The sequence below is a fragment of the Parus major genome, chromosome 7 (assembly GCF_001522545.3).
Source record: "Parus major isolate Abel chromosome 7, Parus_major1.1, whole genome shotgun sequence".
In the NCBI taxonomy this organism is placed as follows: Eukaryota; Metazoa; Chordata; class Aves; order Passeriformes; family Paridae; genus Parus; species Parus major.
Window position 1 is genome coordinate 33504001 of NC_031776.1, and position 24066 is coordinate 33528066.

The 24066-nt window shown below is 38.5% G+C and overlaps 1 protein-coding gene and 1 long non-coding RNA gene across 5 annotated transcripts in view; both read left to right on the top strand.

The window, feature by feature from the left end:
- Window positions 1-12277, top strand: part of KYNU (kynureninase) — a 57342-nt gene extending 45065 nt beyond the window's left edge. For all 4 annotated transcript variants that reach the window (XM_015635468.2, XM_015635470.3, XM_015635469.3 and 1 more), the window contains exons 11-14: window positions 5793-5845; window positions 7310-7395; window positions 10496-10726; window positions 11940-12277. In XM_015635468.2, coding sequence (XP_015490954.2) covers window positions 5793-5845; window positions 7310-7395; window positions 10496-10726; window positions 11940-12092 — 523 coding nt within the window. In that variant the 3' untranslated portion in view covers window positions 12093-12277. The remainder of the gene's footprint in view (window positions 1-5792; window positions 5846-7309; window positions 7396-10495; window positions 10727-11939) is intronic.
- A 5603-nt stretch (window positions 12278-17880) lies between these two features.
- On the top strand, window positions 17881-21469 carry LOC117244695. The gene is made up of 2 exons (XR_004498237.1): window positions 17881-20132; window positions 20638-21469. It is a non-coding gene; the product is annotated as an uncharacterized LOC117244695 (long non-coding RNA).
- Window positions 21470-24066: the final 2597 nt, after the last annotated feature.

Genomic DNA, 24066 nt, shown 5'->3' on the forward strand with positions numbered 1-24066 from the left:
AAGTGATAATTTGGGGAAAGGCTGACAGGAGGGGGAAAAAACAAGTGACATCAGCTTTACCTCCACATACCCTTTCCTTATCTGCATATTAAAAAATCCTATATAAAATGTTCCAAATAAATCTACCTCTTCATCCTTACATGGTCCTCATTGCTAAATATATTTTAATTTTATTTTAACAAATATATTCTCATCCCTCACTGCAGAGTTAAGGCAGTCCTGAGTCCAGTTCCTAGAGATGAGGGCTTGAGGCGTGGAGAGACCAAATGACTCATCAATGATCAGACAAGTCTGTGATAGCAAAGAAAATTGAAACTCCTTCTCAAACTCCAGCCAGTGAGCCAAAAATATGCCATGCAAAGCAGTGAGCAGGTTTTTCTGTTTTGTTAGTTGGTGTGTGTATGTGTCATTCTATTTATTCTGAGTTTTGGCATCGAGTCCTAAAAAGCATAACCATGCTCCTGTGCTTGCAAGAAAATTAATGCCATAGAAATTAAATTGAAACATATTAAAAATGCAATTAGAAAGCTGCAATAAAATTAATGCAGAGTAGAATGTAAAGAGTTGAGCCCAGCTGTTGAGCCTGGGGACCAGGTCTGTGCTCAGAGGTTGTGCAGAGTTGTTTGTAGATCTGGGTTAGAGTAATGTAGATTTGAGGGGGTGACAGAACTTCTATGAATTTGGTTTCTGGGACTGACCTTTGACTGAGTGCAGCAGCATTAGGAGATTCTTCTGCTCAGGACCTGAGTCCTGGGTACTTTTTTCTGTCTGTGTTGCATTACAAAGAGTCCACAAAACTGGAGCAAAGTATTTCAAAACATGGAATTAAACCTTCAGCTGGGCTGGAGATTCATACATGGATTTAAGGGATGTTTAGAAATGGTTTTGGGTTTGTGGGTTTTTTTGTTTGCTATTTGGTTTTGTTTTTTCCTTTTATTTTATCCTGACATTTGAAATATTGAAGCTGGACTTTGTGAACCACCAGTGATGTGGTTCCACCATGTTCTCCTGGGCTGGATGATGGTCCAGCATGGTCAGATGTGGATTGTTCCTAGCTCCAGTCTGGCTCCAGCCTCCAAGCTTTCTGTGTCCTTTTGCAGTTTAATTTCTAGCATCTCATGGGTGTTTCTGTCACACCCACATTTCCTGCTAAGAGAGTGATGTTTAAGCCACAACCTCTTTCCTCTAAATTTGTGTCACACTGCTCTTGTGCCTGCTGCTTGCCCATCTTCTCTCTTTGGGGTGTCTTGAGACATGGACGTGCTCCTCAGCCAGCCATGGACATGTAGGACTGCAAGAAACTGAATTTCATGATTATTTTTGGCCCTTTCATTCTTTTTCCTGCACAAGGGTGCCTTTGCAGACATGGCATAAGATCTGCCTGGCTCTGTGTAATGAACTTTGTGAGCAATGACAGGTCTCATTAACTCCTCAGAGCTGATTCTTTCTCATAGATGGAGCAGCAGCAGGAAAAAATCAAACAAATCTTTGCCAACACCTGGATGCTTTTGCAAAATTAAAGCAATGTGTGAATGAAGGGCTTAGCTGCCACCCAGAAGTTACATCAGCTCCTTTGTGGACACAGCCTGGCCCCAAACTGCCTGTTTATGATTTGGGTTAATCCATCCTTTCATAAACATAACATGCTCTGCTGGTATATGCTCCTAATAAAATCTAAATAATGACTATGAAATTTCCAGCTCGCTTTGTGACCTGATAAGGGAGAGGAGACAAACAGTTCTGTGCCCAGAGAAGCTGGAAGATGTAAAATCAAGAATTACAAACTTCACACTGTATTCCTGTAGCTTTTCAACTTGCCTTCCCCTGGATGTGACATGATTGTCTCACAAATTTTAATGGCAGGATACTTCCAACACATTGCCCTGGACTGTAAAAGCTGGGCCACATTAATGGTATTTCCCTCTTTTCTGTACCCACTCAAGAGTTTCTGTCTCTTTTTCTTGCTGCGAAGGGGAATGAGACCCGTGTTGCTCCAGGCTGTAAATTACAAATGAGTAGAATGATCATCTGTAACACCGAAACAAAGGTCAAAGGAATTTTTTCTTTTTTCTTTTTTCTTTTTTCTCTGCTCTTTAACTGGATCTTCTTTGATGTTTACACTGCACATACATCACGGTCATTATATCCCACACTCCTGCATCATTAATGCAACTACAAACGAGATGACTCAAGTTATGAACAACCAGTGCTTCAGTCTAATGCAGTCACATATAAAGGAGGAAAATGAGCTAAATAAAAATACTTATTGAAGGGATTGTTCCCTGGTGTAGATGTCCTTAAAGAGAGTTTGAATAAATAAGGGGGAGGATACTGTTCCTTTTTGCAGTCATTTTCCAGCCCAGCAAACCTTTGTTCACTGATTTGTAAAACAAGAGAATATTTTGGAGTAAGAAAAAAAAAAAAAAAAGGAATTTGAAAACCTTTCAGCAATATTTGATTATATTCTTGTTTCATGAAACTGAGCTAATGACAATTTGCTTTAAATTTTATGTGGCACATGTAAAAATTCTGTGCAAATATTGGAAGTGGCAGAATTCCCTTGGAAAGTCTCGGTGTTATCAGACTGTGAGGACATAGACAAGGTTGGATGGGTCCTTCACAACCTGGTCCAGTGGAAGGTGTCCCTGGCTGTGGCAGGGGTTGGAAAGAGATGCTCTTCAAGGTGCCTTCCACCCCAAACCATTCTGTGATGGCAATGGTTTGATTTGAGGCATAGAATGGAACAATCTATTTTAAAAGTTATTTTCCAACAGAAGTGGGCTTGTAAGAATATGCTCACCTTGCAGAAAAAGATAGAGCTAGTATGGCACTAATTTACTCTCATTTTTGGCATGATTTCTCAATGGATTTCAAATATGCTTTTGCTCCACGATGGAGATGTCCCCTGTGGAGGTGTTCCAGGAGCATCTCTGCTGAGCAGCCTCGGGAGGCTGCTGGGGATACCTGGGACTGACAGCAGGATGCTGCAACCAAAACCTATCCACCATTGAGATAACAATTTTGATTAGTGGTGTGCTAAAACAAGGGCTCAATTTGGATAAATTTGAATTTTTAATTTATAGAGGAACATTTGCTAAATTAGACCTTTATCTCCTTAGACATTGATTTTTAACACACTTCCCACAATGGGTTTTATCTGTCACAGGAAGCATGAAACTTGACAGTCCCACTGCTAACATGTTTAAGGGGTTTTTAATCACAAGCACATCATATATGGCTTTTCAGAGCCTTCCACTTTATGTATTTTGCCAAAAGCTCTGGGTTGGAATTCAGAATCAAGTTAGCTCTTGGTGCCTTTGTTCTTGAGGCAGGAACAGTTGAAATGGCGACTGCAGTTCAAAATGCTCACTTTGCATGCAGAGTAACAACTCTTTAATAAGAAATTTTACTGCAGTAAGTTAATGTGCAGTTTTATTGCCTATTATTTTTAGTGAGCTTTTATAAAGCGTTATGTTTGGGGTTTAACACCTTAGCTCTCTCCCATCACAACAGGTTGAAATTTGGCATAGCGGTGGCAACCTTCATTTCAAAATTTTCACAGAAAATTGTAAACAGCAAATCGCTATAATTTGTGAAGATTTTGTTAATTTCCACACTTTGAAGCCTGTCAACTTAAATGTCAAATAACGTGACATCCATATGGGCTATTAGATCAATGAGAGTGTAGGACCAGAGCTGCCTCGAAGTGCACATCCTGCAGTGACACCTCTGAAGTTCTAGAACAGCCAAAAGAGAAAAAAATAAAAACAGAGGAAAAGCAAATTGTCAGATTATGGTAGGAAAGGGCAAGACAGCTAAAACTGTCTTAAAAAAAAAATAATAAAATCCTTCATTCTGTCATTCTGGAAAAGTTTTGAAATTTCTCTTTCCAAGTTGCCTCCGTGGTGCTGCAGCTGAGATCTGGGTTGAAGCCAACCTCAGAATTAGCGAGTTTTGAGCATTCAAAATGCAACCAGAGATCTTTTCATCAGCCCTGATCTGGATAATGGTGTGATTGATCTGCATTTTGTCTTTGCTTTCTGGGTGTGGTCCAAGTGGAACATGGTATTGTTCTCACAGACTGTTAGTCCAGATGTTTTATTTCCCATGGATTTCTTTTCTGCTTAAAACTTTTGGAATTCATGTAATGTGTGTGCCATTGATATCAGTAGATTTTTGAAGGAACATACAATATTCAGGGTTTGCAGTGCACTGTTGTCTATATATTATAGAGTTCCTATAAAATAACTGAAATATCTTTTATGATTCAAAGCATCAGTAATGGAGTCACTCAGGCAGAGGCTCCATTGTACTTTATTTGGGGTGTATTCATTTTGGCAATGTAATATCTCATTTAAAATGGATGTATATTGCACTGTTAATTTTCATGGGCCTCAGAATAATAAAAACATCATGCAGCAATAAAGAAAAAAACATGCCTTTCCTGTAGACCCTCTGTTTAGATGCAGCTCACAGAAGTAAACATAAAACCTGTGTTGTTATACAGAAATATGAACTACTTTATTTTACACTCTGCAGTATTCATATAACAAGTTTCTAACTCAAATGTGGTCTTAATTCTGCAGAACTCAGCTCTTTTAGGCAAACTACAAAATGTTCCTTTAGGAATGGCCCATGACTTTCTTTTGCCTGTTTGTTTCCAGGAGGGCTGATCTGCTGTGACCTTTACTTAGAGATTTTTTTAATCATTGCAAGTTTTGCCAGGCCTCACTCCTAAAATTTTGCCCTCTGGCACAGGGAAAAGTGAACAAAGCCTTGGCAGAAATGGTGTCCAGTATGTCCAGATCTGGAGAGCTGAGAAGTTCAGGAAGGAACCTGTGATGGTGACTTCTTGATACTGTAAAAATACAGATACAGGGAAATCACAAGTTGGACTGGCATTGTTAGTCACTGATATCAGTGTGCTGAGTTTAGTGGAGAAGACAAGGGAGGTGGGGAAATATTCCCTGATTTTGCAATATTGGTTTTATCTGCAGAGCCCAGGCTGCAGGTGATCCAGTTCCTCCAGATGCTTTAGAAAACTGTTTATAGCAATGCCCTCAAACGTATTTTCCATTAAATAGGAGTTAATAATGTAGTGTCATTTTAATGCCCAAGGTCAGACATTTTTTGAATAACTGTATGGAGTTTTTTTCTTCAGGAGATGATCTTAAAAAAAAAGGAATATTGCATTAAGCTGGTTTGGGTTTTATTTTAAAGAAAGTTTTCTTTGAAGAATAAATTAAGTTCAGTAAATTAAAAGTGTATGCTGAATTCACACTGGTCTCACAATAAGGACAAGGCAATGCCCACACAATCTTCTTTTCAAGAAGATTCTTGAAAATCTGCTTCTTGTTCACCAAAAAGTCCTTTTCTTGGTGAAACTAAGTCGGATTTTATAACTCATTTTAGCTTTCAGTATTCATTAAACTAAGTTTAAGAGGAAGGGGAAAATGGTTTGAATTTAATGCCTTGGAACCAAGCAGTGGAAATATTTCTGTACTATTTTTGTTTTGTGAAGTGAATTCTGAGAAAATGGATATTTTAAAAATCAATAGTTAATTGAAAGATGTGGTGTGCTTTATACTTTGCTGTAAAAGAAATTCTCAAATGGTAATGTTAAGTTTTTAGTGCTCTTTATAGAATTTATTGCATTTTTATGTCATTGTTAGAGATAAAATGTATTATTAGAAATGTAGATGTTGCTTAATCTTATATAATTCTTAATACTTAAAGCTAAATTAAAAGGTATTAAGATTTCTATTAATTTATTTTCTTTAAAAAAATCTTAGGCTAATTGGCTGGTGGAGCCATGACTTCAAAACACGATTCCTTATGGAAAACAGTATGTATTCATACACTCTCAATTTTACTTTATTTGATTTATTTAGATGTATCCAGCTTCACTTTTGTAGCATTTGAGGAGAAAGGACAGAACTTTGCATTTCCTCATTTATGAAAAAGGCATTAGACTAAACTCATCCTAAATATGTGAGGCAGAGGAGTTAACAAAATAAATGTTAGAATAAATTTTTGTGTGGGCATGAGGGTTTGACTGTCTGCTCCTAGACATTTTGCTGAAATACCTTCAAAATGCAGATATAGAATATGGATGAAACTTTCAAAGTATCTCAGTGAATTAAATTCATAAGTCTCTGAGGAGCGAGGATCTGCTATCAGTCACTGGGGTAAAATCTTTCTTCAGGATTAGTTCCACTGGAATTAATGAGAAATTGTATAAATAAAGGTAAGGCGACCTGACATAAGTCATGAAGTCCCATTAATGTTTCAGCATCTCCAAATTTCCTGCACCAGGGAGGGATGAGTTGTAAGACAAACCTGCTCTGAAACAGCCAAGTGTTTATCGTCCCAACGAAAATGAGAACTCCTTTCCAAATCTGACAGCTAGACTGCTCAGCTCCAGTGTAAAATATGGCAGAGAGAATATCCTGAGGGAGCAGGATGAGAAAGGAGCTTTTTGGTTTGATTGGTTGTTTTGTTTTTAATATATTTTTAATTTTCTGTGGCAGTGCCTGTTGCTGTGGCTTTGGCTGGAGAGCACCTCTCTAATAGCCTCAGTCTGCTCTTTGTTTTCAGACCAAATACACGAGAGTGGCACTATGGAAAGCCAGCAGGAGACACAAATTGCCATGAAATACTGCTAGAAGAAGAAAAACGTTGTTTATTCATTTCCATGAGCAGTTTACAGGGGAGAAGTTGGGCATTATAAAATTAGCCAGTCTGCTGTGCGTGAAAAGCGTTTCCTCCGCCGCGTCCTCCCGCTCTGGTGCTGGAGCGTGAAATATGAATGGTGACACAGAACTTACAGCGAGGCTTTTGTAGATTTATTAAATAGATTTGGTGAAATTTCACAGCCCAAAGTCTAGGCAACTCCTCTCCGTGGCCTGAAGCTACACTTAGCTGCATATGCAGCCTCCCATGTCTCGTCAGCTCAATAAAGTTAAGGAACGTGATTCCTTGCTCCGCTGACTTGGAATTTCTCTGCCTCGTGCCAGCCTTAAAAGAGATTCAAGTGTAAAGGTGGTTTTAACACACACCATTTAAACAAATTAATTGCAGTTCTCTAGTTCCCATGAAGCTGCTAATGAGGTCTTCTGCTGGATAAAATTTGGCTTCTCTCGAAGTTGAAAGTATTAGCTGGGAATAGATTACTATTTCCTTTTAATGACCGATTCCTACGGGCCACATTAGGGAAATATTTTACTGTGTGAGGACAGACTTCAAGATAAGGTCCAATCCATTAAAATGAAGAAATCAAAAACACTAATATAAGTTATTCATTTTCCAGAATTACAACTAAGTGAAGGAATTAATGGATTCCGGTTATCAAATCCTCCAATTTTACTGGTCTGTGCTCTGCATGCTAGTTTAGAGGTAAGTAATTGCTTTACTTTGAGCCTGAATTTAAGAGTATAAAAGGGTCTAATGAATATTACGTGTATTATTGCTGCTCCCTTATAGAAAACTGTGAAATATTTGAAAATTGAGGGGGAGAAGCAATGAAAAGCAAAGAAAATAACCCCACACCCCTGAGAGACCAAGGCCTTTAATGAATATACTCATCTCCCTATGTCTCTCACAAACTCTGCTGGAGGACCTTGAGTTGGACCCAGAGTATTTGAGGTTTGCACCTCCAAATCTGAGCTCTAGAATTTTTTTCCTGCTTTTAGGAGCTTGGTACAAACTCCAAGCTCAGCATTGTTATCCCATAGAAGTATTCATGGCTCAAAATCATTGAATAATTAAAGTTAGAAGAGATGTCTGAGATCACCAAGTCCTACAGTGACTTGTCTCAGGGCTACTCATGGGAAGGATTATGCTCAGCATCTTCCTACAAAGGAATCATGTAAATCTGAAAAGTTGCATTCAGAGCTGCTGCTTCATTTATTCCACCAGCAAAGCAGAATTATATCATTTATGAAAGAAAATTAGGTGTCCTGGATCAACTGATCCAGTGGTTCAGGGAACCTGTTCTGCCTTTAGTTATAAACAGAGCAGACAAAAACAACCTTCAGATGTTTCCTAAAAGGGGAATTCATGAGTGTGGTATAGCTCCAAACTGTCTTTTCTTTCCTAGAATCATTAATTTTCTGGTGGTCAAAAGAGCAGAGCCCCACCTCTGACCTATCTCTGTATGAATCACTGACACTGTGGCTGTGGGAAGGGCAGTCCTGCCACATGGAGCTGATTCCTCCTCTGAAGAAATCCTCTGATCCACTTGGAGAGCACAGCCCATCCCTGTCTGAGGGCATGGAGCTGTTCCCCAAATACCTGTGTTTCATATCAAGATGTTCCAGCATTTCTCTTAAGGAAGGCTCTCCCCTGAAATCAGGACTTGGTCTCTGTGGCTCAAAGAGGTGGTGTTACTCAGATTTACCTGCTATATGCTGCTATAAAATCATCCTTAAGCTGGTTTTCAAGGTAGCCTTGGGCAGCAAGGTTTTGCCACCAGCATAAATGGCAGAAATTTATTTCTGGTTAACATTCTGTTAATTCTAGTGGAATGGCTGAGTTGATGCTGGAACAAAGAGCAGTGTCCACATCCCTTTTCTGTATTTACTGAAAAAACAACATCTTAAACAAACAAAATCAGAAAATTGCCAGTTATGATCTTTCCATCTTTCATGCAACGCTGAAGGACTGCAAAGGGCACAGCCATGCCTCTTGTTCCGCCTGACAATTTATATTTTTAGTCCTTAAACATCCAGTATATTGTTTTAAACTTTATGTGACCTTGGAGATAAGCTGAAAGCTATTCTGCCATGACCCAGATTGTCAGTGCTCGGGTTTGTGTGGGCTGGTGTCATTTAGCCCACTGCAGGGAGCCTGGAACAATGAGGGCTGAGCAGTTTCCATCGCCTCCCCTTTCCCTGCCCACATTACCTTTTGGCACAGCCAGGATTTCCCAGTGCTAATTGCTCTAATACAGTGGGAAACAAAATAGTTTTCATGTCTGGCAAGAGATGGCTAGTGAAATTGCACACCACCTTCACTGGGACACATTAAGCAGAAGGCAGTGTTTCCAATGGAAACAATGAAAACTGCAAGTGTTAATGGATGTTATTCCTCAATAATGCTTAAAGTGACTGTTATGGCACTAGCTGCTGCCTTTTATGGAAAAAAGGGGAGCGCTCTACAGACACATTTTAAAGACCTTTTTCAAAAAATTTCACCCAGGAGACCAAATATTCATTGCACAAAGCCTGTGGAAGCAGATTTTTGCATGCAGCCTAAGGAGATCCATCCCTCATACTCCTGGAAATCCTGGAGGAATAGGAGGCAGGTCTCTGTTTTCCCTCTAGTAATGCATTGAACTGTTCTGTGTCTGCTCTGCCTGCCTGCTGGAGAGGGAAACACCTCTACATTTTTGTTGACTTGTGCATCTGCTGACTGCTGGTGGTTCTGGTCCCTGTCACGTTTATTCCCTTGCAAAGTCTGTTTTAGAGCATCCACATTCTGTTTCACAAACACAAATGCAGAGGTTCATGGTTTTGTGCAGCATCTAGTGGCTGTGAAAGCATCAGGGAGTGAGGCTTGGGATGTTCTGCAAAACTACAATTTCCAGATGCTGCTGGAAAACGTACTTTGTTGTATTTTGAGCAGTATTTCTCAGGTACTTCTCTTAAAGCTTCTCCAAGTTATAAGTAATCCTAAAATCATTGCTTCTCTAGTGTAGAGGGTGAGCCTGGGGATTTAAAGCTGTAAAGTCAGCGCTAGTACACATTTTGTGCTTTCACAGACAAGAATTTCTACACCAGCCATGATGTTTCAGTCTTGGCCCTTGGATTTTGTTAGTAAAATCACTTAGTTTGGGAAAGACCTCCGAGATCATCCAACCATTAAACCAGCTCTGCCACATCCTGAAGTGACACACCTACGTGGTTATGAACACTTCCAGGGATAGTGATTCCTGCCATGGACAGCCTGTTCCAACACTTGACCACCTTTTTAGTCAAGCAATTCTTCCTAATATCCAAACTAAGCCTCTCCTGGTGCCACTTGAGGCTCTTCCCTCTTTTTCTATCAATTGTTTCCTGGGAGAGGAGGCCAAACCCCACCCGGCTACACGCTCCTTTCAGGGAGTTTAGAGGGTGAGAAGGTGTGTACTAAAGTTATATACAAGGGAAAACTTTCGTGTGATTCTGAGGTTCATGCAGCACTGTTGCACCTACAGAGGATTTATGGATCCTCTTTAGACATGCAGAGGAATGCTCTCTTAGAAAACTGGCTTTGTGTGCAAGTTATTTCTGCAGAAATAGAGATGTGCATGAAACTTTTAAACAGGAGGCACAAATATCTGTCATTATCTAAGGCATAACATTATCCTGTGTTTTCAAAAGCCCAATCCTGCCATGTGTATGTATTTCTCTGGTATTACTACTTGATTCCAGTGATAATGTTTAGAGAAATCTTTATTTCCTTTTCATTTTCTACAGCAACACATTCTCATCTTAATGATTTCAAATCATCACAGGTTTTCAATCAAACTACAATGAAAGCATTGAGGAGGAAATCCATTCTGCTCACTGGTTACCTGGAATACCTGATAAAGCATTACTACAGTGAGGATAAAACAAATCCAGAGAAGCCCTTTGTAAGAATAATCACACCATCTCACATTGAGGAGAGAGGATGCCAGCTCACTCTGTCGTTTTCCCTTCCAATCAAATCTGTGTTTAAAGAGCTGGAGAAGAGAGGAGTAGCTGTAAGTAAATCAAACTTCACCTTCTTAACAACTAACAAGCCATTAATTTGCTTTTATTAAAATGTAGTCTCATATAAAGCAAAAACCCACTAGGACTGATGACGGCTTCTTACAATTTCAATTTTCACTAGTGCAAGTAATCAAAATATAGAGTTATTTTATAAATTATTTGTTAGAGCCCGTATTGCCATTTCACTGTTGACTTATTTCCAGTAGTTCTGGAGTCACTGCTGAGGTTAGAGCTCTGTCATGGGTGCCTTAGGGTGGGAGGCACAGCGACAGGTTCAATTTACATGACCAGGAGCTCTGAACTTACATCAGTCCCCTTCTGATCCACAAATGGCCAAAAGTTTTGTGAGGCATTGAGATGGAGCCATGGAAATGCTGTCATTTCCTTGGAGATGTGTTTTAGCATTCAGAAAAAGAAGCCACTGAGCATCACTTCCTCGTAATGGCACAGTTACCATCGAGCACTTCTCCAAAAGAATAAAAGTGAAATTTAGGACCATACACTGGGTGATTTAGATGTGCTGGGAGGAGAGACTGATAGCATGATGCCATATAATTGAGATATCAGTTTTATTTCTGCTGGCTACCTGTCTCCCCAAAGAGCACATCCTTTAGGTTACGTACGCTGCTGCTTTGGTGCTGCCAGGGAATTCCAGGAACTCCTGCTTTTAAGAGGGCAAAGGGCCTCACACTGTTGGCTTGTCTTTTCAGTGCAGTGATATTTTTCAAATATAAGAGATTATTATATTCAGCAAAATGTTCAAAATCACAATGAGAGGAAGAAAAATACTGCAATGCATGTGCCATTACTTGTACCTTTAGAACGAGACACTCACATACTGGAATGGGGATTTTTTGTGCTTTATTTTTTGTCATCTCTGGGCCTCTTCAACTCAGGGTTGCTATAAAATTCACTAAGGTGAATTTTGGGGCTACAAAGCTGATTTGAAGCCCTCAATGATGCTGATAAAGTCCTGCCCATCCTGAGCTTTTCATCATTGTTTTAGGCAAAACTACTCTTACTAAATTTTTCACAGTCATTCTCCTCTCTGTAGCTCCTTGAGGATCCCAAAGGTTTTACACGTGCTTCCTTGTCAGTCCAGTCACTCTTCCTTAAAGACAAGTTGTGTCATTTAAAAATATAGCCTGACAGATAAACATGAAGTGACCTGAATTTACTGAATGTTCCCTCTCTGTTTTGCAGTGTGACATGCGAGAACCAAACGCTCTCCGCGTTGCCCCAGTTCCTCTCTACAATTCTTTCCGTGATGTGCACAGATTTATTGAAATCCTGGGATCTGCAATTACATCTTCAAAACAAACAGCAAATAATACTGTGCTATCTGGTTCTTATTGATGGCTCAGCTGTACCTTTTAATCTATTTCTGACCAAGATGCATTTATCCTGCTGAGTGATTCTTTGCTTCGAGTAGACCGAGCTATATCCCATGCAATTTGCAAAAAAATGACTGTGCTTGAATAGTTATTTACAACAGACATAGTTTTATTAAAGCTCATATTTCCACTCTGCTTTGACTTTGACTTCATGAATTAGTATGCTTTGTATATTTTAATGGGGCTCTTCTTAAACATTTTATGTAGTTTTATTACATTAGCCTTGAGAAGCATGGAAGAATTGCTATCAACTCGAACAGGGATGAAAAAAAATCCCTTCCTTATTACAAGAATTATGCATAATAAAATGTGGAAAATAGACAAATCACCAACTGTTAAAAGATACAGCCCAATTTACATTTTTAATTTAGTAATTCTATTTAAAGTACAGGGTATACTTGAAAAGTAAAAGTTGAACAATTACTTGTTTCAAAACTCCTGACTGCTGCACACCGAGTTTTTCAAAGGGCCCAATATTTTGAAATTCTGGTTTAATGAATGATTTAACTGAAGAATGAATTTACATTACATTTTTTGGTGTGATTCAGTTGGCCAAAACAAAACATTTTATCTTTCTAGGTAGTCCTGTTGGAGAGGAGGAGCTGCAGAAAGCTGAGAAGAGCTGTAGACCCATGTTAGGCAGCGTGAAGGGCTGTACGAGCACTCCCTGCAGCTTTAGTGAGGCTTAGTTGGGATTAGGCAAAATGAACCCTGAGCTCTTTGAGCAGCAGCAAAATATCTCATTGTTAGCTCACCGTGTGGCCCAAATTTTTACAGAGATTTGCACCAGGCAGGCAAGAGCAACGTAGAAAAACTGCTTACATTTCAGCAACTCTTTACCCAAAGTTGTTTTAAGGCATAAATAATACCTTGGCATAATTGGCAATTAAGCTCTAAAGTCTGTAGCTATTCACACAGCTTTTTCCAAGAATCAGCTGAAACTTCCTCTCTGATGATGTTCAATGTGTCTCATTTTTGGTATGAAACACTTAGAAAATTACATCCAGTGGTGCTTTGAATATGTGAAGGGAGCCTGTAATAAAGACAGGGACAAAGTGATGTGACAGGACAAGGGGGGATGGTTTAAACTGCAGGAGGGTGGATTTGGGTTAGATGTAAGAAAGCAGTTTTTAAAGGTGCTGAAACACTGGAACTGAGAGGGGGTGGATGAATCCCTGGGAATATTCAAGGCCAGGTTGGATGGAGCTCTGAGCAACCTGCTCAGGATAAAAGGTGCCACCCTTTAAAAGGTCCATTCCAACCCCAGCTACTCTGACTCTACGGTACTTTTTATTCTGCTTCAAGAGTGAGGAAGAATTTTGGGGGAGAGTGAGGTCTTCTCTAGTTTTGCTGAGTTATTTTTGCTGGTTGAAACTTTCACACCCTTAGAACACCTCCTGCTGCACAAAAGAGCATCTACCTGTTCTCTAAAATTCCCCAACTGTGTATGTTAAAATCCTTCCTGCAGCAATGCTGATTTTATTGGTTCAGAGCAAAGCTGAAAGAACTGCAAATACAGCATTTATTGGTATTTTTAGCACTTGTAAAGAGAAAGAAGAGCTTCTTTAACCAGAATATTGTTGGAAAGAATAGCACAGGAGTCTTAATCAGTTGGAAAGCTCTGTCTCACTCAAGAGGTTTTGATTACATTGACGTCACCTCTCCCCAGCTCAGCTGAGACTGATGGCTGTGTTGCAGGCCAGGTATCTGCATTTTTGTGGGTTTATTTTTATCCTTGCACCTGCAGCTCAGCTACTTTGTCTGTCAAGTGGCACAACCTTTGAAAAGGACCTTTTTCCATAAAGTGACAGTTGATGCAAAAAGCACAGAATATAAAAATGTGCAGGTCCACAGTGCTGGAAAGGGATTTAACTCCGTGTCAGTGCCTTTGCAGCACTTGTGTACAGGTGCCAACTGACTCTTACCCCTTCCCTATAGAGCTGGGCAAACTTAATATAAATTCAGATATCAATGTAGTTCATATTATAAAGCACCTTATTCTGACATCAGCTCAAACTCCAGAGGAGTAAGAATCTCAAAATCTCTTTCTAAATAGCTTCTAGACCTTAAGTTTTGGACAAGCTCTCTTGGCAGTTATGGGAGATAAACAGTGATTTTTGAGAAGTTTGAGATCTGCTTTTAATTAACACAAGTGAATTAATAATCTTTAATTAACAAGTGAAAAGAATCTTTTTGTCTCTGTTTGAGGAAAGTGAATCATGTAGTAGGTAAAGTTCTAAATATATGCAGTTCAGGTTTCAAGGAAAACAGATTAATAATAAATATTTGATTATATTTTGTCTTTTAGTATCATTTTAAGCTACAGGTACAAATATTGACTTTACAAGTATGTATTTGTGTTCTATTCGATGGATTTGATTAAATTCAGAGCATCAAGACTCACTTATTTCAATTATTTTGACTTACTCTCTCTTTTTAACCTGTGACCTGTGATAATAAAACTGAAAGTTCCTTGCACTTATAGACATATATAGCTATAAATTCAGAAAATTATTTCCAAAAAGTGAGGGAAACCTATATTGAAGTTTACTCATTTTAATGAAACAAAATTGCAGCATAAGTATCAGTTTCACAGGGTCTTTCCCTACTTGAAGTAAAAGTTTTGCAAGATGAATAATACTGGAAGTTAACATTAGGTGTCAGTATTTTACATATTATTTAGCAAAAGAATATCAAGGGAAAGAGCTTCTATGAGAAAAAAAAAATAAAAATTACAGTCTGCTTTTTCAAATGCTTTAAGTTATCACAGTTAGAGTGGTATCAGGAATAATTATGTGTGAAATAATTAATTGTATATACCCCGAATGCTTCTTGCTAGTTACATCTCTGATTTAAAATTCAATACTAAGTACCACTGCTTTCTAATTGTGATAGCATTTCATTCTTGGATTGTCTGAAGAAATTACATTTTTCAAATTGAACTGCAGGACATGAGGATCTGTAGATGACAGAAAATTGATAGCCAGGTAAAGTGAGAAAATATCTACAAAATGAAGCCATATGTGAGTATGTAGATCCCTTTTTCAGCACAACAAAATTTAAGAATGTGCAGAACCCTTAAGCTCACTGCAGCTGTTGAAAATACAAGGAGAAAATACTATAGTATCCATCCATTTTATTCAAAATGTTCAACATTTTTAACCCTGTTTTGCCATGGGAGCACCAAAAACAAGGCAAACTCTTTCTTCACAACAAGCAGAGGATGCCTTTGTCTTCCACAAGAACAACAAAACAAAAGAACTCTGAGTGAAGAAAAAGGCATGACATAATAATTTTTTCATCTGAGCTTGTGGCATTACTGAGAATATGAAGGATGTGGCTCATCTGAAGAGTTTAAACCCCAAAATGTCCTTGTCTGACAACAACAGAACCCACCTTGATTTTGTTTTACCCGCAAATTGTTTTACATTGATAGATTAAACGAGAAAGATGCAAGAAAGGATGGAAGATACTAAAACAAAATAATTAACTTTTTAACCTATGTTAGATATTCCCAAGAACTGGGTAGAAGTGGGAATTCCCTGTGAAATTCCAGCCCCTGGGGGAGAGATGGGCTTTGGTTGGGCTCACAAAGGTGAAAATAAACATTTTGGGCTAAATCCACAGAGGGGCCTGACATGATGTGTCGACATCAAAGCAGCCAATCAATATTTTATTTTAATACCTTTCCCTGAGTCACAGATTCATTGAGGTTATAAAAGATCTCCAAGATTGAGTCCAACCACTCACCCAGCACTGCCATGTTCGCTGTTACAATGAAGACATGGCTGAGGTAAATGTATTTTCTATACTCACCTATAAAACACACTTCAGAGGGAGCTGGCCTACCCAGAGAGCCCCAAAAACCTCTGCAGGTTCCCAGCTGAACCTCTGGGCACTCAAGCTGGTGCAAATCTATTTCTGAAAAGCTCCTCACTCTCTGAGACCAGCTGAGAGACAGTTTTGCATAGTAAGCTTAAAGTTTTGTCAATATTTGTGAAATATATTTAGACAGCTTATTCAGAAATGAGTAAGTTATAGATCAGTAATTCATACTTTTTATATCCCAAGTTTTTATTACCTAAACTTACTCTTCTAAGCATCGTTTTATGTTTCTAGTTAAATATAAGTGAGAATTGATTGGGGTATTTCTCAATGGAATTCTATCTTTATTTCATCATAATTGCTTCATATTTGAATAATGACAGATGAACTACTTCATTCAATTGCAGTTTTAAGGCTTTGAAGTCACAATAGCAGCAAAGGATTTAAATCCTGAAACCATTATTATGGCAGAGAAGACATCAGGGAAAAGGAAAACTTATGGTAGTGTAATTTTCTAGATGGAAAAATTCTTCTGCGGTTGCACTTTTTTTCTTTTTATTATTTTTTTTCTCTGGACATTTTATTAATGTTAAAAGAACCCTGGAAGAAGAGATTGGAAATGCTGAATGAGAGTTCTGCTGTAAGTAAACTTCTGTAGTTATTTGGCTTTGGAGCTGGGTATAAACCTTTTAAAATTCTGGGCAGCTGCAATACTGTATTTCACCAATAAAGAGTTCATTAGATCTTTTTTCTCTCTGACATTTTACATCTAGTCCTGAGTACATGTTAATACTCCAAGGTATGAATTTCAAAGTTCCCTTTATCTTTGTGTACAGTTTTAAGCAATTAATCAAATGATAAAATATAGCTTTAAAATTAGAAACGAATTGTGAATTTAAAGTATAAGTTCAAAAAGTTCCTACATTATAATTTGGGGGGGGGGATGGGCCCTCATCAACTGAACTTAATTCTGGTGGTTTTCTTTTTTTTTTTTTTTACCTTACATTTTATTGAAGAATTTTGAAGCAATCCTGAAATTGTTAAAACATGACCAAGTGGTCTACCCAGGATAGTTCCTTCTCCTCAGAGGCTACATCAAAGTGGCAGAGACATAGAAAAATCATTATTCAATATGTTCAAAATGATTCCCACGTGGGGGAAGATTTACACAGGCTTCTGAAGTGAGCATGGGGGCAAACAGCACCGAGACCCCTTCGTCTGAAATAAAAGTGAGTGGCAGTTGTATCATCCCCGTACAAGAACATGAAGATAAGCCTGAAGTGTAGGGGGGTGGGGATTGCAACATAATTTTGGCAGCAGGGGCCAAATCCAACCTGTTGTGTTCAACCTGCAACTTTTCTGCTCCAAGGACCCTCAGTTTGGAAAGCCTGGGGTGGGGTGGCTGTTCCAAATTGTGAGTGGACATCTGCAAAGTTCCCATTGATACCTGAGCACAAGGTGCTAAGAACTGGGAGCTTCTAAATGTCATTACTGAATCTCAACAGAACCATACTTGTCTTTTTTTTTCTGCATGTATTTTCTGTTTTATTCACTGAGGTGTGTCAAGCACACAACACCCTGTTTCCTTTTAATGAGTGCCTTATTTTGATTTTAACCTGGGAGATGAAAGGCAGTATTCAGAAATACTCAATCTTCAGACAAGACATGGAAGCAGTTCTGTCATCTTAGCTGAAAGTTTGTGCCAAATGCTCAGATGTTGTTTTGTGTGATATCTAATTTAAACCACTGTGGCCAGGAGACAGCAGATGCTGCCAATTCTGCCTTTCTTATGTGGAAAACACCTCACACCTGGGTAACTTGTGTGGACCTTCCTTTTTAAGGATGCTTCTGGACTTTTCTTCACTGCTCCTACTTAAAGAGAAAAAATGTGAAGGTCTCATTTAGAGGAATGGTGAGTGAAAGAACATATTCACCTGCTCCTGAGTAATTGACCCTGAAATTGTGAGGTTTTTTTCCTTATTTTTAAACTGATGTGAAAATCCCACTTATTATAGAATCATGGAATCATTTATGCTGGAAAAGACTTTGAGGTCACTGACTCCAGCCTTGGGCCTGGTGCTGCCAAGTCCACCACTAAACTATTTCCCTGATTTTTGTTTGACTTCTAATTCCAATATAGTACAGTGCCAGATTAATTTAATGAATTTATAAACCTCATAATATTTAAGTTTCATTTGATTTTGAAAGAACTTGGATTAGGAAAGATAAATTTCTTCTACATTAATATAGCAGGGACAAGTACACTGAATTTTGAGAAGTTACTCAGCTTTTCAAATTTAACTACTAAATGAAAGATTCTGCATGTCTCTGTATCAGATATGGAGGAAGGATAAAGTTATGTGTCACTTTTTGGAAATCCTAAATTCTGTGGAAGATGATGTAGCATATGACTGCTTGATTTTCATTAGTATTCTTATCTTATTTAAAGTTTCTCTTTTTAACTAGATATTAAAGCTGAAGTGATAAAATACCAGAAGTATGAATCACCAAAGTTCTATGTTGAAGTCTGTTCTCCTGACATTTTTCTGAATGAATATTGAAATGCTTCTCAACAAAAGATCTTGAAATTGCTCTATCAGTAATCAGACCCAGACTTGACTTGAAAAATATTCTTTTAATATTTTGTTATGAAAAGCATGCTCTTAATTTTAATGATGATCATTAAAACAAATGTCTTGGAAGGCTACTATTTTCAATTCAGTCTCCTTAAAAGCATATGAAAGACCTGATGATATACATAGTAAGTACATCCTGAAAAAATATTAGAAAAACATACTAAATTAATGTATATGATACACATGTACATATATGTATATGTGTGCTCCTCTCCAGAGAATCAAAGGGTTTGGGTCTGTCTTTATTTTTTTTAATTTTTTTTTCACATTTATGGGATGTGTAAGAATTGGTTTAATTTGATGAAATCAAACATTCGATGAAAACAAAGGCGTTAGCTCTGAAATAAGACATCAGCTTTGCTGGGCTATAGATCCTTTGAACTTGGATGACATTGTCTCTGAGGACAAGATGTTTGATGAATTTTAGACTTTAAAGCCTTTGGTAGGAAAAATTAGTCCAGAATCTGTTCCTGCAGGATGGGGGGAAAAAAAAAATAAAAATCATTCTTCAAAAGATCAGGAAAAAAATTATGTCATTTTCTATTTCCCTTAAGTACCTTTTCTTCAGATGCTTATATTGGAAAAGGCTCAACAGCCATGAATTTAGGGGCTTATGCTCCAAGTGATCAGGGCATTTATGTCCTCTTTGCACAGAATATTGAAGAGAAACAAAACAAAAAAAAACCTCTTAGAATTTAAGGATAAAGGGCTCTGTGGGTAAGATGGTCTTACAAAACATCACTGACTAATTTTAATCTATTAATTTAATATAATGAACATAATGATTTGTGTAAAATTACTTTACCCCCGTTATATGCCAAATCTGTCAGGAACAGCTGCTTTGCATTCAATATATCATAATGACATATACTGTGGAGTTATAATATTTAAATTTCTTTTCATTAAGGCCCTATTTTAGATTTGCAAGCTTATGCACAAGGGGAGAAGGGCTGGTGCCTCCATCGACTGTCGCTGTTAAAGGTTATCTAAAAGAACTCTTGGCTCTGTGAAGAAATGAGTAATGAGTGCAAGTGGGTTTTGCAGACCCTGTTACAAGGCAAGAATAAACCAGGATTAAAAAGCCTCGTGGAGAGTGTTTTTCCCAACAGGCCTAATGTTTAATGGTTTTTTACTCAGAAGAATTAGGAGGGTCACGGTAACTGGAGCTTGAAATAAAGGTGAATTGATAACACAGGTGGGGAGGTGGACTGAAGGGTTTGTAATTAATTAAGCCTTTATAAAAACCCAGAGGCTGCAGCAGAGACTCCTCTCCCTCTTTCCTACATCCCAAATACTCCTAAAATTATTACCTGGCCCTAAATACCACTTTCTTTTGGAACTGCTGATGATACTCTTTGTCCTGTCACAGGGCTTGCCTGGACTTATGGAAATAATGGATCTGGATGAACATTTCTCACAGCTCAGAAGGTCCAATTCTGGCTGAGAAGAAATTAGCATTGCAAACACCCCCCCACACACATCATGGAAGAGTGGAGATGTTGTAAAACATGGCTCCAGGCTCCTTCTGCTGTAGCCTGAAGGTGATTATTCCATGAGAACTTACAGAGGTAGCTGCAGCACTAGTGCTGTGTACCTGCTCTAGGAGAGTCTCCATTAATCTTGGCAGATTAATAAAATAAAAAAGGGCCCAAAAAAGCAATATTACAGGCGTGGACCAGAGCAAAGAGGACAGCGTGGCCTTGAGAAACAAGGGAAAAGGAAGTCTCTGACTTCAGAGACCACAGACTATAGAATTAAAAGGAACTGAAAAACTGGAACAAGCTCAAGAGCTATAGAATGAGGGCTATCAGTTTTCTATTTTTGTCTGCTTGGAGCAAGCTGAAATTCATTGTATTTCTATGGACATGTTGAAGTGCTCTGAGTAAGGACTTCATGACTTTTTCTAGGTGGCTTCTGTGACTAATTCTTCCAAGAAGTGCAAACAGCCAAACACATTTAATACTCAGCCTGGTGGCTACAAGTTGCACTGAAGATGTCATTCTTATTTTCTTTTTTCTTTTCTTTTTTTTCTTTTTCCTTCCTCAGATTGGGGTACCTCCATTCACCAATAACCTGACTTCCTGACATCTCCCAGATCCTCTGAGAATACAGCAATTACCTGCCAGAACAGGGGAGCTGAGGAAAAGGGCAAAGCAGTACAGCCATGCACACAAACTAGAATTATCTGTGTATTACACGAGCAAATAAAATCACAGGGAGGGATTGGAACTGACATACGGAACTAATTAATTCAACTAACTGCTTCAAGTCTTTGATAAACTGATTTATTTGATGTTTCCCAGTCCATTCCAAGCAGCACAGTCTCCCCTGAAAACTTCTGGACACAAGAGAGAACATTCATCTGTCTGCAGAGGAGTTTGCCATCCTGCAGCTGACTCTCCCTTGCATTTGTTGCCTTCTTTTTTCTGGCACCAGTGCCTGGACAGTTCTGATGTGCTCTGGGATGGCAGCATGGGAGGCAGCAGGGTGAGAGCAGAGCTGCCACTCGGATAAATCCTCTGCTAGGAAGAGACAAGAAAAGAGTTCAGCAGTTCTGATTTCTGCTAGATTTGATGGGGACACATTGCTATTGTGAATAGCTTGTTTGTTTATGTTTATGCTCGCTTATGTTTTTGTTTATTTATTTATTTGTGAATGGGGGCTTTGGTACCGTAGAAATGAGACTGGTTTTCCTCAAAGACTGAAACAGAAGGAGAAAATACCTCAGAATATCTTCTCTTTCTTCTCTGTTCATCCTCAGCATGGGATTTTACCGGATTTGGGACCTTTTCCACTAGAAACTATTCACGAAGCAGCTGAAACTCTTTTAACAGAGGTAGAAACAACACAAAAATAAAGTTTTTTTGCTAAGGACTGCCATATTCCTTCCAGACTCTTCCTTCACCGTGAAAACATTGACTCTTTTTGTAGCTCTGATCATGGGCTCATAGATCAAGATATTGTCTCCCAGTGTGCACAACTCTGTTCTTTTAAGGTTCCTTATTGTGTGATGTAAAGCCACCTTTTTGGCAGTTTGGTATTGTAGTACTTTTAGCACTCCAGAAAATACATTTACACTGCATTTCAAGCTTGCATGTAACTAAATCCTGTCAAGGAAAGTCTTTACATAATGCATCAACATATGCTGGGGTTTTGTCTCTTTTTTTAGTACAGTATGGCTATACAATGGATTGGAGTGGCTTTTCTAAGTTATTAAATATAGCCCTAGGCAAGGCTGGCTTTTAAAATAAATGGCAAGATCTCTAAAAACACCTGGGAAAGAGAAAGAAAAAGACTAGTTTGAGTTTTTATAGAACTTTCTTACCCAGTAGTTTTTGTTAACTTTAGTGTCCTACTTTTTTTTCTTTAACAATGAAATATAGCAGTAACTAAGCTTGAAAAACAATGAGGTTAAACCAAAAAATATATGCCATTTTCTTAGCTATGAATATTCCTAAATCCAAACTTAATTTTAAGGCAAAATGAAGTTTATTAGGAAGTAAATGTTCAGAGAGTTCTATGCGAAACTCCTCTGCTGCTTTCCACAGTATATCTCTTATCAAAACTTCAGTGGCTCAGCTATTAAGTGATTTAATGCAAGATCATTTTTCTCCCAAAATGAGAATGTTCTGGGTTTTAGACCTCAAGTCACAGCACATATGTTCCTTCCACAGAGCCAACATTAAAGTGCTGGAGAATCTCTAAAGATCTATTTCCTACCACCTGTGACCATTTTGTTAAAACGCCTCTTTCACTTTGAAGACTGCGCTAAGTAAAATGGATTGTTTGGGGGGAAAAGTCAGCCCAGAGTAAAAGGTTTTGGAAGATGGCACCAGAATGTTTATAATGCACGTTGTGCTTGAGAGAGTTGTGTGAATTTAACCATTGTTGTATATTTACAGTGACATTTACACTCAGGCTCCTGCATAATGAGCATTTATAGCCCAAGCAGGTGATATTAGAGGCCGTGAGTTGTTGGAGCTGTTACATGACCACAAGCACAGCCTTCTTGACATATCAGAATGTGCTTCCAGAAACATTTTTGCTGGGATTAAATATTCAAGGCCCTTGTAGCAAAAAAAAAAATAAAAATAAGCGGCTGTTGAACGGACATCAGCCTATTGAGCAAACGATTGCTATGAGCAAGTGTATGAATTACTGGACATGCAGAAAAAAATATTTTTTCTTCCTTTGAAATGTTCTAAAATTATGAAAAATAACATTCCTCTGGTGAAAGATGTGGGGAAAAAAAATCATTATGTTTTAACTGTCCAAGGCCAGGATGAACGGGGCTTGGAGCAGTCTGGTTAAATGGAAGGTGTCACAGCCCATGGCAAGAGGATGGAACTGGATGATCTTTAAGGTCCCCTCCAAACCAAGCCATTCCATGGTTCCATGGCACTTTAGCCATTTTTACATGAAAAGTTATGGATACACAATTGTCCTTCCGGGCCTGTGCCTGTGTGAGTCAGGTTTGTATTGTCTGTTGTGGCTTGATTTAACCATGAGTTAGTTTTGCTACTGGGTGTCTGCTCTACAAGGCAGACACCAGGCTGCCAGCCAGTCATCACAACAGGGAGTAAAGGCTGAACTAGGCAAAAACAACTAAAAATCAAGTTTTCTTTCTCCCTCAGGAGACTTCTGGTCCAGAATAAGTCTCAGAATTGCTGTTTATGCACATTGATACCTCTTGAATTTATTATAGCAGAGTTGGTAACATTTGCTGGGCATTCAGTGCCTTCAGTCAACAGTGATTTTTTAAAACTGCTTTTTTAGCTTTAATTCTCCGAGGTATGAGATGAGGCAATCTGGATGTTCACCAGCTTGGTGACACATCTCATAGGCAATGACGCCATCAGCCACTAAAACAGGGACAAGAAATCAGCGCCTCAGAAATGACGCTCCATCTTTAACTTGCACAGCAAACACAAGGGCCAACCTATTGCACAGCAATCTGCTCCAGGTAGTGTCTATGCAGCTTCTGTTTCCTGCTTAGTTTTACTCAGATTAAATGAGCCCTCAGAGTTTGTTAAACTGGATTTTTTTTTTGCTTTTTTTTTTTTTTTTTCACATCTAAAGTATTTTCAGCCTTTCAGAGATCACACAGGAAGCTTGTGCTGCATAAGTTTGAGCTGTATGCAAAGCTGCCATCCTTTTATAGAATTTTGTCACTGCTGACATACTGTCAAATGGATGTGAAGGAGCTCAGACGCAGTCTGCAGCTCGAGTGAAATGTTAGGTGTGCAGTGAAAGATGTTCTCATCAAAAATGTCATGTCCCCAGCAATCTAGGATTTGGCCCAGGTAACATAGGCGACTTCTGCTGCACCATTTTACAGGTTTGATGATGGCTTTTCATATTTTTGTGGTTAGGTTCTCTTGTCCACATTGCTCACAAATACTTTGTGACTGTAAAAATGCTTCCAATGATTTTATTTGATGAAAATCTTGAGATTTGTGCAGCTACAATAGATTT